The 15,742-nt window shown below is 48.3% G+C and overlaps 2 protein-coding genes across 4 annotated transcripts in view; one reads left to right on the forward strand and one right to left on the reverse strand.

The window, feature by feature from the left end:
- Positions 1-8,144, forward strand: part of atad2b (ATPase family AAA domain containing 2B) — a 51,761-nt gene extending 43,617 nt beyond the window's left edge. For all 3 annotated transcript variants that reach the window (XM_076160125.1, XM_076160126.1, XM_076160127.1), the window contains 2 exons: positions 465-593; positions 5,245-8,144. In XM_076160125.1, coding sequence (XP_076016240.1) covers positions 465-593; positions 5,245-5,286 — 171 coding nt within the window. In that variant the 3' untranslated portion in view covers positions 5,287-8,144. The remainder of the gene's footprint in view (positions 1-464; positions 594-5,244) is intronic.
- An 824-nt stretch (positions 8,145-8,968) lies between these two features.
- klhl29 (kelch like family member 29) overlaps positions 8,969-15,742 on the reverse strand; it is a 194,019-nt gene continuing 187,245 nt past the window's right edge. Inside the window, exons 14-15 of the mRNA XM_076160178.1 lie at positions 12,472-12,616; positions 8,969-10,304 (exon numbers count right to left, since the gene is read on the reverse strand). Of these exons, the coding sequence (XP_076016293.1) occupies positions 10,121-10,304; positions 12,472-12,616 (329 nt within the window). The 3' untranslated portion in view covers positions 8,969-10,120. The remainder of the gene's footprint in view (positions 10,305-12,471; positions 12,617-15,742) is intronic.

The following is a 15,742-nucleotide window of genomic DNA, read 5'->3' on the forward strand; positions in this document are numbered from 1 at the left end:
CGGTCAGCGTCTCCGTTGCACACACACCCCCACAGTGCCGATGAAGCGTCTCTGTTTGTCTCGTGTCAGTGACACTAAGTTTAATTATTTTCAGCGCCTGAATTCTCATGAGCTCCACGGTTAAATAGACACAAACCCACACACGGATTTAGACTGGGGTAGGTGGGGAACAGGTCAATTAACGGGGCCTTTGATTGTCCAGAACATTTTAATTAAAGTAGCAGTGAAATGTAAACTTGCTGCTAATTATGATCAGCCTTAATTAGCTGTCACTGTGATTTTAATTGCTTGTGAACACAGCGGACCTGTACCTCAGTCAGTGCACAACACGCGCGGCCAGAAATATTCACCCCCCCACCCCCACAGGCCGCCGGCTGTTTGTGCAGTTGAGTTTTTTATCCATGCAGTATTAAATAAAGCTACCGAGCTGGTACATTTATGAGGCGGGTGTGTTTTTCTTTCAGGCTCTACTGGACGAGGTGGTGAAGAAGAGCGAGGGCTACAGCGTGGAGCAGCTGGAAAGACTGTACTCCGTCCTCGGCCAGTGCATCTACCAGCACCGCAGAGAATATGACAAGACCCAGCTACTGGAGGTCAGACACACCCACCCACACACTTTTCCAGGGTCTCTACTATGACATGTTAGCATTTCCCTTTTTCTTTTTTTGGGAGCTGTGAGGGTTTTCCGGTGTCGGCTCATCTTTATTTCTGACGACGTGACTGTGCAGTGAGCCGCATGACATCTTCTCACACGTTCAGCTCCTTTATCGAGGCTGAGGGTTTCACGGTGCCGTTGAAGTTTATTGAACTAAAACACCCCCCGGCGTGATGAAAGGAGTGCCGTAGCCACATTCAGGCAGGATGATGTCTGCTCGGGACAGTTTCATGTCGCTTGTTTGCATGTTTTCATACCTTCAGCTGTCGTTTAAGCTTTACAGGCTCGTTTTTTCAAATTCTCCTCCGCATACATAACAGCACAGTGAGACATGGATATGCTGAGAGAGGAGAGGATCGGCGGAGGTCTGAACACGTTTGCATAATTGCGCGTGACAGACACGTGAGAGCCAAAACAACAAAATTGAAAAAATACTGTAAGAGCTGCGAGTTTTCAAAGTCAAAAGTGAGGATGCATTTATTATTTATGTATTTAATATATGCAGCACGGTCCCCAAATCTGAGCGCTGAGAAATGATTTCACTATGAAACAAAAATTGCAATATTATGGATTCACTTCTTCATAAAAATGTGTAATTACGCCCTGAGAATGAAGTCTGAGAGACATAAAGTATGCAAATGTGATTAGACCCTCATGTTAAATATGCACCTGATTTCCATATTTTAGCACAACATATTTTTTCATTTGTGACATTTTTGTCTACGGAGTAATATTTATTACATCACAGTAAGAGCAAACAACCAAATATTTCATTTTCATGTTATTTTCCAGCGCCGCAAATTGTCCACCAGCCCGAATGTTTCCCAGACGGCAGCGCTGCAGCTCCTCCTGCATTAATGCCGTTTGTTGACGTTGTGAATATGAAACAGCCCCCAGATATGAGCTCTAAACTGGTTTGCGTCTTATTTGTAATGTATCTTGGCAGCGTTCCGTACAGCGCCTTTTCCCATCTGGTCATCTGCTGCTGGAAGCGTTCAGTGTCCCGGTGCTGGTAGCCGGCGTTTCAGGCTGTCAGGATGTCAGGGCGAGAGAGAGAGGGAGAAAGAGAGAGAGAGCGAGCGAGCGAGCCGTCAGCCAGGTGGTGCTCGCCTGTGGACAGGTGGCGTGGCGGTGGGGGGCGGGCGGTGGGGGCAGGGGCCTGTCGGGGTTCATTTCATACTTGCTGCCTAAATTGGTGTTTGGAGAGCAGAAATGTCAGCTCGTTTGGCACGTGCTTTGTCTGCCTCTGCGTTTGCTCCGCGCCTACAGGATGAAGAAACGCTGGCACGTACGCGTGTGCGTGCCGGGGGTTGATGTGCGATGGAAAGGGTGAAGCCATTTCCGTTTAGTGTTGTGCTCTAGCCGCGGCGTGTGTGTGTGTGTGTGTGTGTGTGTGTGTGTGTGTGTGTGTGTGTGTGTGTGTGTGTGTGTGTGTGTGTGTGTGTGTGTGTGTGTGTGTGTGTGTGTGTGTGTGTGTGTGTGTGTGTGTGTGTGTGTGTTCATGCCAATGTTGCGGTGCTGAGTGAAACGGAGCGTGTCCAGACATTTGTCTCTTACTCGTCCTGGTCTTCCTCTGGAGCGAGCTGACCTTTGAGCAGGGGAGAGCATCCTGCACCCTGATTCCACTTAAATCCAGAGGGACCACCGCTGCTCTGTGGCCTAACACACCAGCTGTGCTCCAACCTACAACCCCCAGGACACAGGTCTTCTCATTAGGAGTCACCTTTGACCTCTGACCTCTTAATGATGCTGTAATAGTTGGTTTGTTTGTTTTGTTCGGAGCCAGTTTGATGTGCTGAGACGGTTTCCCATCAGTTTTGAGTTCAACCAATCAATGATAAGTTGACCAGACGATTCAAACGAGAACCCGAGGAGATATTTGTATTTTTTTTCCCATGAAACACAGAGCTAATTCCTTCAGCTTGATGTTTACAGACTAATGTATGAAGTCATTATGGCACAAAGACACACTGGGTTTAGAAATATCATTTAGAATCTAGTTAAATGGTTTAAGCTGCCCCGGGTAGTCACGCACATGGGAAACCAAACAGTCGCCATAGAAACGGGCAGAATCTGTACCTTTTTTCCGCGTCACCTACAGTCCTGCCAGCGTTACTTCAAAGCACCGAGGCTGCCAGCAAACACAAACACACAACAACAACAACCAAGTGCTAGGACGGCGTTATGTGGGAGTGTTTCATAACACTTTAGTTTGCGGCCTCATAGTAGATGTAAATGTAAATACTAATTACACAGCGGAAGGTTACAGAGACGCCAAGGACACGTTTGGTTTGGGAAATGAGCGTAGAAACCCCGGTGACAATCAAAGGGAAACGTGCTCTATACCGAGCAGTATTCTCTGTAGAGCGGCGGCTGCAGCAGCAGCTTCCATCATTACGCGTCTGTTTGCAGAGACTGGAGGCGGCTCACGTTTTCTCTCCTAGCTCACGTTGGCGGCGGCGGCGGCGTTGCTTTTAGCTGTCAGAGCGCTCCTGGTTCTCCTGGGGGTTTGAGGAAATTTGTTCTGTGAATTGGAGAAAATCAGCAGAGTGAAGTAGAAGTCGATGAGACAGGTTGAAGGAGCGGCTGAGCCCGAGTCATTTACAACACTTTCATCAGGAAATAAACCCAAACGTCACAAATTGATGACATCGTAATGGCGTTTAGAGCTTTCTATACCGTTGTTCTTTCTTCTTTCGCCGCAGCCTCGTCCGCCCCCGACAGGGAATTGAAGGCGTAGATCTGCATTACTGCCAGTTTGTATCTGCTGAGCTTTCAGGAAAACGGACCGTCTCCCTGCGTGGAGGCAGCGATCTAACACTTAGGGAGCTGCGTTTAGGTTAAATGGGACCAGCGGGCGAGCGAGGCATCGGCCCAGCTGCCAGAGCGGTTTGTAAAAGTGTCAGCCGCTCGCTTTGGGATGACAAGGTGCCGCCGGCCTTCAGGCAGACGCGCAGAGATCGCTCAGAGAGCCACGGCGGCAGGGAGCTTAATTGTTTGTCGGCGTGCGTGTGTGGGTGTGCAGCCAGACACATCAACAGGCGGGCGGTTGATAAAAGCCTCACTCGGTGTGCGTGTGTGTGTGGACAAAGAGCTGCTGCGTTCAGGTAACCGCGCAGTGCTTGGCTTTTATGACGGTGCTTAATTGGTTAATGGTATGAGCAGAGCCGGAGGAGAGAGAGAGAGACGCTCGCCTGGTGTTCAGTCTCTAGCTGCTGTGACATCGATGACATTGACTCGCCGGGAAATGATGTGTGTACAAATGTGCCGACTGCTGCTGTTGCTATGGGATACCGTAACTGTAAAAAAGGGGAGGATGGCAGCTCATGTCGATCTCCTCGTCCCGAGAAAAATGACTCCGGCGACTCAACATTGCCACAAATAACAAACTTGACTTGTTTCATCAGATCTCACAAGCTTCTTCCCTGTCGGCCATTTTAGAGACCCGGGCTCTGTCAGCGTCTGAACGCAACGGTGCCGCTTTCATTTAAGGCCCCCGTTTCTAAGCACTTCCTGCCTAAAACCGAGACAACGAGACACATTTGAGGGGAAACGACTGTGAGATTAAAAACTCATCTCCGTGCCGACGACCGACCGAAGCGCTGCGAGCGACATCTAAAATTACACCGTGGATCGTACCGGATATGTTTCACGTCTCGAGTCTCGCCGAGGAAAAGGTCACACTTCCTCTCCCACGTAAGGAAGGAAGCGTCACGCCTCGATTCTTTAATTTAGAGAACGTCGCTCTGATGCCGCCGGAGTACAGCAGCATCATATAGCTGTTATATAGAGTTACATATAGAGTTATTCCCTCTGCTCCGCCATTTGAGCCGAACGCGACTCCCCGGGAAAGTTTCAGTTCCTCCCGTTATTACGAGCAAAATGGGTATTTTTTCACTAAAGTTGATGGTTTAAACTTTACTTTAGATCTTTAAATGAGTTTGTGTTTTGTCTCTTTTTCTCTGTGACACTGACTCAGCCACTCGTGAGAGAACACACAGTGTGAGACATCCTAGAGCCATTAATCATGGTCGGTGGAGAGTGCACATCCCTCTCTCTCTCTCTCTCTCTCTCTCTCCCTCTCTCCCTCTCTCCTCCTCTGGCTTCTGCACAGATTTAGTCGGCATCAAACTCGGCTGTTTTCACGCTGGGAAAAATCGTCTTGTCTCATTCCGGCACAGCGTTGATCCATTTCACTTCATTCATCACAGGGGAAAGCTGCTGTTTGCTGTGGGAAGAATTCAAAGTAATGTAGAATCCGTGGCCCCTACCCAGACACGTTTAACCCTTTTAGAGGAGTTTATGTCACTCCTGCTTTGAATTCCCCCACACATGAAGACATCAGGCTCTGAAGGTGCAGGCTCGTGTCAGTCCAGGCGGCTCTACACGGGGGTGTGTGTGTGTGATGGGGCCGGTTCTGTGTTTGCTTCACGCTGAGCTCAGTTGGTAAAAAAGAATGTCTCTAACTTTAGGAGTAAAGGCTGGATTTACACGGAAATCAGACTGGAATTGAATGGAAATGTGTGTAATAGAGATAAATACTGTGTCTGTGTGAAGGTGTTGAGTTTGTGTTTGTCTCGTCCTGACAGGAGATGGAGGAGAGAGTTCAGCATTACGATACATTCCTGTGAAACGGAGACGAGTGGCGATCAGGTCGACCCTGAACAAGCCTGGGACCACAAAGAAACACACACACACACGGAGAGCGAGAAGAGCCAGAGAGGGTGAAGGAGCTTCTACATCCAGCCCTCTCACACACACAGACACACACTGAAACTCCAGCAGCCTCTCTCTGCTGGGAGAGGGAATAAGACGAGGACAAGGTTGAGGAAGAGACATTTAATGGTGCTATCGTCTCAGGAACCTGGACACATCCAGACCCATCTACACAACCAAACTCCTGAAGGTGTTGTGTCTCACACACACACACTCACGCGCACGCACACACACCCATGGTGACGGGCGACCCTGGTGCTACTCGGGTGCTATCCAAACTTTTTTCCTCCATGCTGCTCTTGGGATTATTTCTTACCTGGATGACTAGCTAACCAACAGACAGATTGGGTGATGTCATATCGCAACCTGGCCGTCTCTCTCAGGAGCAGGCTGTGCACACACACACACTCTCGCTCACCCTGCCCCTCCTCACTCTCTCTCACACACACACACACACTGATCCTCACCAGCAGAAGTGTGAATGCAGTGTGCCGCTAGGAGATGAGGACAGATAATGTTCTGAATCACTGAATCCTCCGCCGCCGAGCCGTCTCGCCCTGGAGTGCGACGCTCCATCACAGGCCGGTTATTGCCGCGCGATTATGCGCCTCGTTTTTTTCAGCCATTTCAGCCAACTTGATTAGTTCAATATCTGAGCCGCCGCCGTCGAGGATACTCGCCCGGAACAATCGTTTACAAAGACGTTTTTTTAAGGGCGAAGGCAAAACCCGACGAGATTAGCACAACGGGGAGAGAAGCGATGGAGTCGTCCTCTTGGCTTTTCTGAGGATTTGTCATTGAGCCAGGCAGTGTTTGTTGGCACTATCTGGTGAAAGAGGTCAGCTGTTAAACATCAGAGGGACCTCTGGCTCTCTCTGGCGGTCTTAGCGGATTGTCGAGCGCTAACCAAAGCGGCGGCCGAAGCGTCGCACTCACAGTCTGAATGTTCTTCCCTCCCACTCAAAGCTGTGCCGAGGAACCGGAAGCCGGACGAGTCGGAAGGCGTCGGTAGCTTAGCACTGCCTAGTGTGTGCCTTATTTACACTTCAACTTTAGCTTCGTTTTATTTAGAAAGACTATTTGTGACAATATACGACCGGACAGCTTGAAGCAAAGAATCTATTCCTACATCTGCGGTTAGTTTCAGACGTGACAACAACATTGAGATGACATTGATGTTTAGCTCTGTGTAATGTGTGTGTGGCAGATCCTTCGTGTTGACGCCCACATTGCGTTCAGCTCTGTGGAAGATCGTCATTACTTCATGAAATAACGATGAACTTAAACTGTCTACGTTCCGGTTTCATATTTACAAGAAAGTGGCAGCTCTCACTCACACTTAGGGAACGAGAGCGAACGGAGCCGGGAATGGGGAACGCGTGGAATTGTGGGCGGAACTTAAATGTTTAAATACATTTAAGCCTGGTTACCTTTGACAGAGATCCGGTATCTGACAGTATGGGAGTCGTGTGTTAAATCCCTGGAATGTGATCATGATGTCAACGAAACAAACCAAACCAGCTTTTCTTCAGTTTCCACGTGCAGGAAAAGCGAGGAGCGGATTGATTTGTTGTGCCAAGTGTTCTCCCGCTCCCTCACAGGTGCTGAGCTCCTTCACCACACAAACAAAACAGATGATCAAACCTTTGTATCGCGTTCTGTATTTGCTAATTGTTTTTGTTTGTTTTTTTACTTTTATACGGCGTGTTGTTGTTTTACCTGGTGAATCCGATCCGGATCAAGGCTATCCTAGGCAGTGCCGTCACTCAAGAGTTTAAAGTGTTACATCTGTTTTCTTTCACTCTCTGGCGAAAGAGACGAGCCCAACTTTGATCCGTCGCCATCGTGCCGTTTCACTTTTTTTTCCGAGATGCCATAATCGGAGCAGGTTCCGGGGCCGGAGAGGTGCTTCCTCCCTCTTCTTCTTCTCTTCTATCTAATCCTCAAACCTCCTTTGGTGCAAAACCGACGACCGACGCTCACCTCTGCCTTTTCTCGTACATTCGGGGTCGCGTTTTTCCCGACACGACGGAACAAGCCGGTATGCAAACTAGCAGCGACAGCTTAGCACTCGGACTACTGCAGAGACAAACCAACACTACCTCAGCTTAATTTATTTTGAACGCGAGAAAACTGTTCACCGGGTAAAAACAACAAACTAACGGTATTTTTCACCCCGGAACACCGTCGCAAACATCCAGCACACCACCAAGCGACCCGGGGTCAGTGCCACCGAGCGCGGCTGCTGCAGTAACCCAAGAGTCCGCTTTCCCTTTTTTTTCCTGATTGTTACGTATGTTAGCATTTGAGCCAGATTGCAGACGTTTAAAGGACTTTTCATGTATATTTGATGCTTTTGGTTTCAGGTTCTTACTCTCTACTTGACTCGGAGCAGACGTCTCACTGCTCCGTCCTGATATCAGACCTTCGTAGGAGCTGTTGAGCGATTTCTGACTCTTTACACACATTTTGTCTTGTGTTTTGTTGCAGGTTTTCATCTCATGAATTTTTGGTTATTTATTATTAAATGTGTTGTACACCTTCTATTCGGTAAATTGTTTTTTTTTTGTACTTTTGAGATTAAACAAATTGGAAACACAGAGCGTCGGTTTTAACAGTTTTGCTGAAATGTGTAGCGTTGGTGTAGCAGGTGGATCAGGCGTCTGCGGGGGGTTAAAGGGTTTACGGGTCTCTCAGGTTTAACACATAGTGACACATGATCCTGTTGACTTTTTTTATTTATTTGGTCGTGCCGGTGTTTTCTTAGCCCACGCGGTCGGACCGGAAGAGAATGACATCAGCTGGACCGAGTCGCTCTTTAAGCGAACTCTTAGCGTTCGTCCCCTGAGTAGAGACGGTAACGTTTCTGTTGGCGTTCTCCACTTCGTCTCGGCATTCTGCCAAACGTTTTTTTTAACGACTTTAGAACACATTTGGAAATAAAGTGCGTATATGGGTAGTAAAATGTCATACATTGTGATCTTCCTTTCTTATTATGAATTGTAGCCAGTTTGGACTAAAAACCAATTTTTGTCTGGTAGACGAGACGACTTAGTCCAATATGCAGAAGGAGAGTTTGGATTTATGCTTAATTACTTTGTTATTTTTTCCTGCAGTTAATTTAGACTTTCATACCTTTTTGTCCATTCTGTTTTTTAAGGTTAACACGTGTATTTAACACACTCAGTCGCAATTGTTACTTTAGTGTAAGTTATATTTGAAAAGGAAACATTTACTGTATTTCTAAAATAAACTGCTGTGATATACTTGAATAAAGGTGCAAACTGTATATTTGAAGCGTTATCTATGTTTTTCTTATTGTAAATTTAGAAGTTAAATGTGGAGAACGTCACGTGGAGAAAGTATCCAAGTGCCACCGCCTGTGGCAGGATACGCAAGTTGACACGCAAGCTAGCAACATTAGCTAGCTAGCTTGCGCACTATTCGGCTTTCCTGGCCTGTATTTCTTGTCAATAGCTTGTAGATTTTAGCACAATATTTCTCGATTAAGTAGACAACATTCCATTTTCATCCCCCCCTTCATTCAAAGAAAGACATGACAGTGTGTTCATGTTCTTGTATATGTATTAGGTTTCAATAATAACAATTGTTAATTTCTCCTTTCTGCGTACAGATTTACAGACGTTACAGTTAAACCCAAACCTATCGGCTTTTTTCTAAAAACATTTATACAGAATTACCTTCAGGTTTCAAAATATACATATTTCCTTCCTGTATTTACATCACAGCAGCCCAGCGTCACTCGCGGACTGCTGAAACACACTCACACACACACACGGTGAAATTAAAGAACAAGGGGAACCGATGAAAGACAAAGAACAGACGTGGAACCAAAGACAACCTGGATGAGGCGTCACAGGAGATCATTGTGCTTTTATCGGGGAGGAGGGAACGTCCCAAAGGGATGAAGAATGAGCGGCGGAGGAATTCCCTCTGAAGTTAGTGCCGTCTTTGTCCCAGAGAGAGAGAGAGGGAGAGAGTCATGGAGAATCCTTTTGATTCCAACACAAAAACACAAACAGGACACTCAGTCAGGCTGGATTTGCACTTGAACGTCGAGCGTGGAACCTGACCCAGATCTGATGGTTTTCCCTGCGCTGACCCAGAAACTATAAGAACCAGGTTACAAAATCGACCCAAAAATCCACTCGGAGGCGTCTGCAGAAAAACACCTTAAATCCATGGGTGAAAAAATCCAAGAAGGAGAAGCAGGTGGTGGCTGTGCGCTCCTTCCCTTCAGTTCTCCTCCCGTCCTCTAGAGGTCACTACCGAGAAACATTCGTACAACACAAACAGAACTCTAGAAGGACTACGAAACCGACACCTGTGGACATAAAATCACTCAAAAAAAGGGAGAAGTAAAGACTCGTGATGGCCTTAACAGCAATCAGAAACGAGGGAGGTGCTGCGTCAGAAATGAGTGGATGGCTTCGCTGGAAAAAGCGAGGAGTGCATCGATTACTAAGAGGGTCCCTGTGCCTGTCGGATGAGAGGATGAAATGCTACCGTGACAACGTACAGTATTGGGAGGCGGGCGCCGCTGCCCGACACGGCCGAGTAGTTGAAGGTTGAGTACATTCTGCACAGGTAACAAGGCGGATGAATGCTGGCGTGGAGTCCAGAGGTCGCCAACTGGCCGGATGGCGCTCCCAAGTGGCGCCGCTCCTCCGCCGGGACTCAGCTGCGGTTTGCGGTCGACCCTGTCCGATCCGGTGTTCGGAGCGGCTCTCAACCGCTCTGGATGTATTTCTTGATGACCACACAGCCGTGTCTGAAGAGCGGGCAGGGCAGCGACTGCAGGAGCGTCCAAGAGTTGGTGCAGGGGTCAAAGGTCTCCATGTTGCCCAGGGCCGGACCCTCACTGCTCACGATGCCGCCCGTGGCGCAGATTTTACCGTCCAGGATCACGGCACTATACATACACACACACACACACACACACACACACAGGTGCAGTCTGTTCAATAATCACAGTAATTTTGAAGTCACGAGTCACGACAATGATTGGCAGACATTTACACATTTCCTGAAGTCAACTGCGAGTACAAAGTACAGATTGTTAGGAACATATAATCATGACGGGTAATTAGTGATGTCAGGAAGGAGGCAGAGGCAAATTTCAGCTAGCGTGGAGAAGAAGATCAACAGTCAGACTCGCGACTCACGACAGCAGAAACGTCGCTCTTATTGTTCAGAGCGAATACAACGATGACAGACAGGCACAGAGGCAAAGAGAGACGCCCAGAAAGGTAATAAAGTTTAACATCTACACAAATGAGCTCCATTGATGGGAGTGTGTTTGTGCGGCGAGGATTAAAACTTGGGGCTGTAAGCTGATTAGGGCTTTATGTGCTTCTATTGAGCTTTGGAACGATCCGCATTTACATAAGGTACACACACACACACACACACACACGGCCCTGTTGGGACCACAGAGCCTAAATCTACTCTGAGAGGAAGCACGGCGCCGGGTTAAAGCCTATGACCCCAGATGAACGGGAGAAGTGCAGGTCTGGTCAATGCCTTCGCCCTATAAGTAAATTAGGGTGTACTGTTTTATTTGGGGTCATATATACCAAAAATGTGAAATAGCGTTTCCATGCACCTGCCACTTAACAGAAAAGCGCTCGTTATTTATCGCCCGAGTTGCAGACAGAAGCTAGCAGTGCTCATTGATCCGGCAGAGAGAAGGAGGCAGCGGGAGATCAGTCGACTTACACTTTTCAACGTGATCGATCACAGCGGCGACATCCCAGTCCATGAGTCATATTTTCCATGCGTCTCTTCCTTGCTCGTTTATTAGTGAGCGAGTGTGCAGCAGCTCGTCGTGATCAAGTGTTAGAGTCGAGCCATCGATCTTCTCAAACTCATAACCAATCATTACTAACGTGGAGCACATATAGCACAGATGAACTACTTGTGATGTGAGACTCTAAGATAGTCACTCTAACACCTTAACGCCTGGAAGATCGCTGCATTTTCTTCCATTATCAAATTAATTCATCAGCTTTCTTCCTCAACACATCTAGAATATGTTTAAAAACATTTTTGTACCCATAGTAGACAGTATCTCAGAGCCAAAATGTCTCCATGGTAACCGGATAAATTGCATTCACCTCACTAAACCGTCAACAAGTCTTCCATCTGTATAATTACGGGTCCATTCTGTGTCAAGCTACTTTGTCTACAAAATAAGAGCAGGCCCAGCCGTTATTTTGTACTCGAGTACCAACATAACAAAAAGGTATTCCAGTGTTTGTTTGTTTGTGCCCGTCTGGTGTCAGACTTGGTTAAATGTAGCAGAACAGCTGCCTGCCGCTTGCTGCTGCTGCTTATCAATAACCCTGACAGTGTGATTTATGCTATACATTCTGCACATACGATCACTGTCTGTAATTGCTTCCCAGATGTATTTGTGCCTCTTTCTTTCTCGGCTGAGGCTCGGGGGCTCAGGAAACGAGGAGGGGGGGTTCATTATGCGGCGCACGGCTGCGATATGAGCAACGGTGTTTCCCCGTTGACCCCAAACTCCTGCTGTGCCGTCCAGATTTCATTCATTACTATTCATCTCAGCTTCTCGGCGATTACGTGTGACCGGTATAACGTTTGCAAGCTGCTGCTGTTTCCTGGCGTGACTACAGAAACGGAACGTCGTCTCATGTATCGGCACGTTTCCACAGACGCAGATTAAGTTAAGAAAATTAAGTTAAGGCTGATTTCTTGATGGTTCCGAAGATTTTGTTCATCAGATTCTCCAAGATTGTGAGATCAGTTCAGTGTGTGTTTGGAGGCTCGTAGCTGCTCGGCTGATTTCAAAATGTAAATGCTAAACTTGTCCGATATTAACGATACATTCTGACCCGGCATCCTGTAGTTCTGTGAGAACGGCGAGGACGCAGGCAGCGTGATGTTGCGTAGGAGCGATCGGGAGCCGAGCTGACTGAAACGGCAAAGGTCACGAGTTCTGTTAGGTGCAGGTCTGCAGCCTGGTGCCTTGCTCGAGGGCGACGTATGTTTGTATGTACGTATGTCTGCTGCACTCAAGTCTTCATTTGCACATATTCCGATTGTTCTCTCACCTGCAGAACTGCCGAGAGTGGTTCATGTTGGGTCCGGCTTTGATGTTGCCTTTGTCGGGGTCGTAGATGGTGGTGGCTCGGGCGTAGGCTCCTCCCAGGATGAATATGAACCCATTTAGGCTCACTGCAGGGGCGTATTTGTTATCTATAGATGAAAAGGGAGAGAGAAAGAGAGAGAGAGATTTCCATTAAGAGGAACAGAGCTTTTGTTGGATGTCATTCTCTCTCACTGGCGGAGGAAATTTCCATTCAGTCTAATGGCGGCGATTTGTTCTCTTCCCCGCCGTCCCCGGGCTGCGAGCGAAAATCACCATCAACGTTCTCCTTATCACTTTACAGATGTGCCACGGCGGAAATGTGGACCCGCTGCGGAGGACAGGGAATGGATGGCAAACGGGTTGGAAAAGCAGAGTTCATAAATCACGCCGGCTTTATTGGGTTCTGCTCAAAAAATATGTTTGGGCTCGGCAGCAATATAAAAGAGTTACCTGAGCCCCCAATAATTCATGATTGCATTACGCCCAGTGGCACCTCCATACATTCACAAACTAAAGAACAAACGTGCGCCTGTGTATTGGGAATACAGGAGTGAGGGGCTGGGATATTGCGTACAGTGCATACGGTATAATTCAATCTGATACAGAACGCCACGCGAGGAAAATAGGCATCCGGGGCAGAGCAGGAGTGGAATTATAGATGATGGTGGGGAAGCAAAATGAAACAGCGGTTTGTGTGGAGCGACGGCATCGGGAAAACCTGCAGCGAGCGAGACGGCGTCCCGCTGTGCGAGGAGAGAAAGTGTGTTCCAAACCCAGAGCAATTTCCTTCCTTCTCTCTCTCTCCTGCATGCCGCAGCCGGACAATTTACAAAGCGGCGTGAGCGATGTGTAGCCCTGATTCGCCGCCGCGGAGAGCTGACATCCCACATTGAAGGCGGGCGAAACGTGTGCAAGTGAAGGAGTGAAGCGTTGACACCTTTAATAATGGAGGTGTAAGCCCTAAAACCTTCTGTGGTGTAACACGGCCACCTCCTCCTCCTCCTCTTCCTCCTCCTCCTCCAGCCGCTGAGAAGCCGTCTGACATGTTTAATTAACAGGTCACCTCCAGGGGCGAGAGGAGCCGTCCCCTGCTTCTCGCTGTGACTCAGATGATCTGCATAATGACTCAGAGGCTTCAGACGCTAGCTCATAACAATAACCACAACATTAACTCAGGAGGAGGAGGAGGACGAAGAGGCTACGTTTCGTTCGACACACAAATAGAAAAGTCTCTTGGACGAGACAGACTGAATGACATCTTCCCAAAATGGCAGAACTACTTTGTGGTTTGGAATACAGCGTGGATCTCAACATCATCGCCTCCGTGTGCCTGAATTAAGATCGTTGTCTTGCTTTTCAAGAATAACAATGCAAATTCTCCAGGCGATCGCTGTATTTTCAGAGATGTCCTGACAGGCAAAAACAAAAAGCCTCAGACACAAATACTTGGACAGCATCTCGTGTTTTTTACCGTCAATTTTGATTCCTGCGTACCGAAGTCAAAATCCTGCCGTCGCCTTCAGTCTCAGCCCCTGAGAGTCAAGTCGGCGCTGACTGATCGACCTCACGTTCTCCCTGACGTGTTTGTTTGACTGTCTTCCCTTTTCATCACATTGATATGCTACTGTCAGTCTCCAGGGTGTGTGCGTGTGTGTGTGTGTGTGTGTTTCGTGTTAGGTCACATCAACACAGAACACTTCGTTTTGTGCGCCTCAGGCAGAATAATAACAGGATTTTCTCAGAGGAAAACATTTTTTTTTCCTCGCCTCACCACAGAGACTCTCGCCATCACTTCCTGCCTGGCGCGGCTCCTCCTGAGTGCTCGCAGGGGGAACGTGGCAGGTAAATCTCGTTCTCATTAGGCGAGCCTCAAGGACTCTTCCACTCCTCTCATCTTCATCGCCTTGCTTGTCACTGTGAGCCGTGAAGCCTGGACGAACACAACGGCGCCCGGCTCTCATTCTGAAAAACATGCTTTCATATTCTGCGATTGCCTGGTGCGGCTTCTTCAAGTCAGACGCTGGGTTTTACATGATGCAGCTCAGAGGTTATGTCATGAAGATGGTGGCGGCGCCGACCACAGTCTACATAAAACATGAACCAAAGAGAAACACGGTGCAGAGGTGCCTGACACACACACTCACACCCTGCACAAACTGCTTCGTCACCAAACAAAACACGGCCTTAAGTCTGTTTAGTACCTCTAAGACTGCGAGGACGGGTGAGGTGACGACCAAGAGATGATGTAAAGGAAGAATACACTTTCTATCTGTGTACTTGAATTTTTGGGGGTACGGGTAAAAATCATTTCTCACTCGGAAGAGATCCAACGTCGGTGCTGATAAGTGTTTGTGAAACCCATTTACAGTCCATGCGGGAGATGACACACACACACACACACACACATCTGTATCCGTCAGTCGATAAGGCGGCACTGCGAGAGAGCAAGTGAGACACGAAGCCATGGTGAGAGGGAGAGACAGATGGGGAGAGAGAGATGGAGAGGGAGATAGAGCAGAGAGAGAGGGAGGGGGAGATAGAGCAGAGAGAGAGGGAGGGGGAGATAGAGCAGAGAGAGAGAGGGAGGGGAGGGGGAGATAGAGCAGAGAGAGCGGGACGGAGGGGGGATAGAGCAGAGGGAGGGGAGATAGAGCAGGGGGGGGGGGGGGGGGGGCAGGGGTTTGATTCCCCACCGCCTCACTAAAATCATTGTCAGCCCAATTTCACAGGAAGCACTAAACCCGTCCATTATCTCCAGACTCGCCGGCTGTCAGTCTCATCTACAGCCTGACGTATGACGCTTTGTCTGACACACACACACACACACACACGCACACGCACCCTGCTCGTTACATAATTCATACAGCGTGTGTACCTGCGGCTCGGGGAACGCAGGGTTAATACGATGCAGGGTGGCTGTGTGCAGGTGTGTGTGTGTGTGTGTGTGTGTGTGTGTGCCTCCTCACAGCTCTGCCAGCTGCTCCTGTAGCCCTTTAATACCGCTCGCACCCCCCGCAGCCGTCTTACATAATCATTGCATCGCTCGCGGCCGTGTTTCTCTGAAAGAAGCAGCAGAGGATTGAGAAGCAGCTCACAGTCAAAGAGACGAGCGGAGAGAAACTGGACCATAGTGGAGTCAAATAAAAACTGGGTTATTGATCGATGTGAAGATAAGAATACGCCTGAAATCTAAATGATTGAGAAAAAAAAACAATCAGATGATTAAGGGGAAG

This window comes from Genypterus blacodes, unplaced genomic scaffold (genome assembly GCF_046128005.1).
Source record: "Genypterus blacodes isolate CSIRO-AG114 ecotype Tasmania unplaced genomic scaffold, CSIRO-AGI_Gbla_v1 ptg000104l_1, whole genome shotgun sequence".
Lineage (NCBI taxonomy): Eukaryota > Metazoa > Chordata > Actinopteri > Ophidiiformes > Ophidiidae > Genypterus > Genypterus blacodes.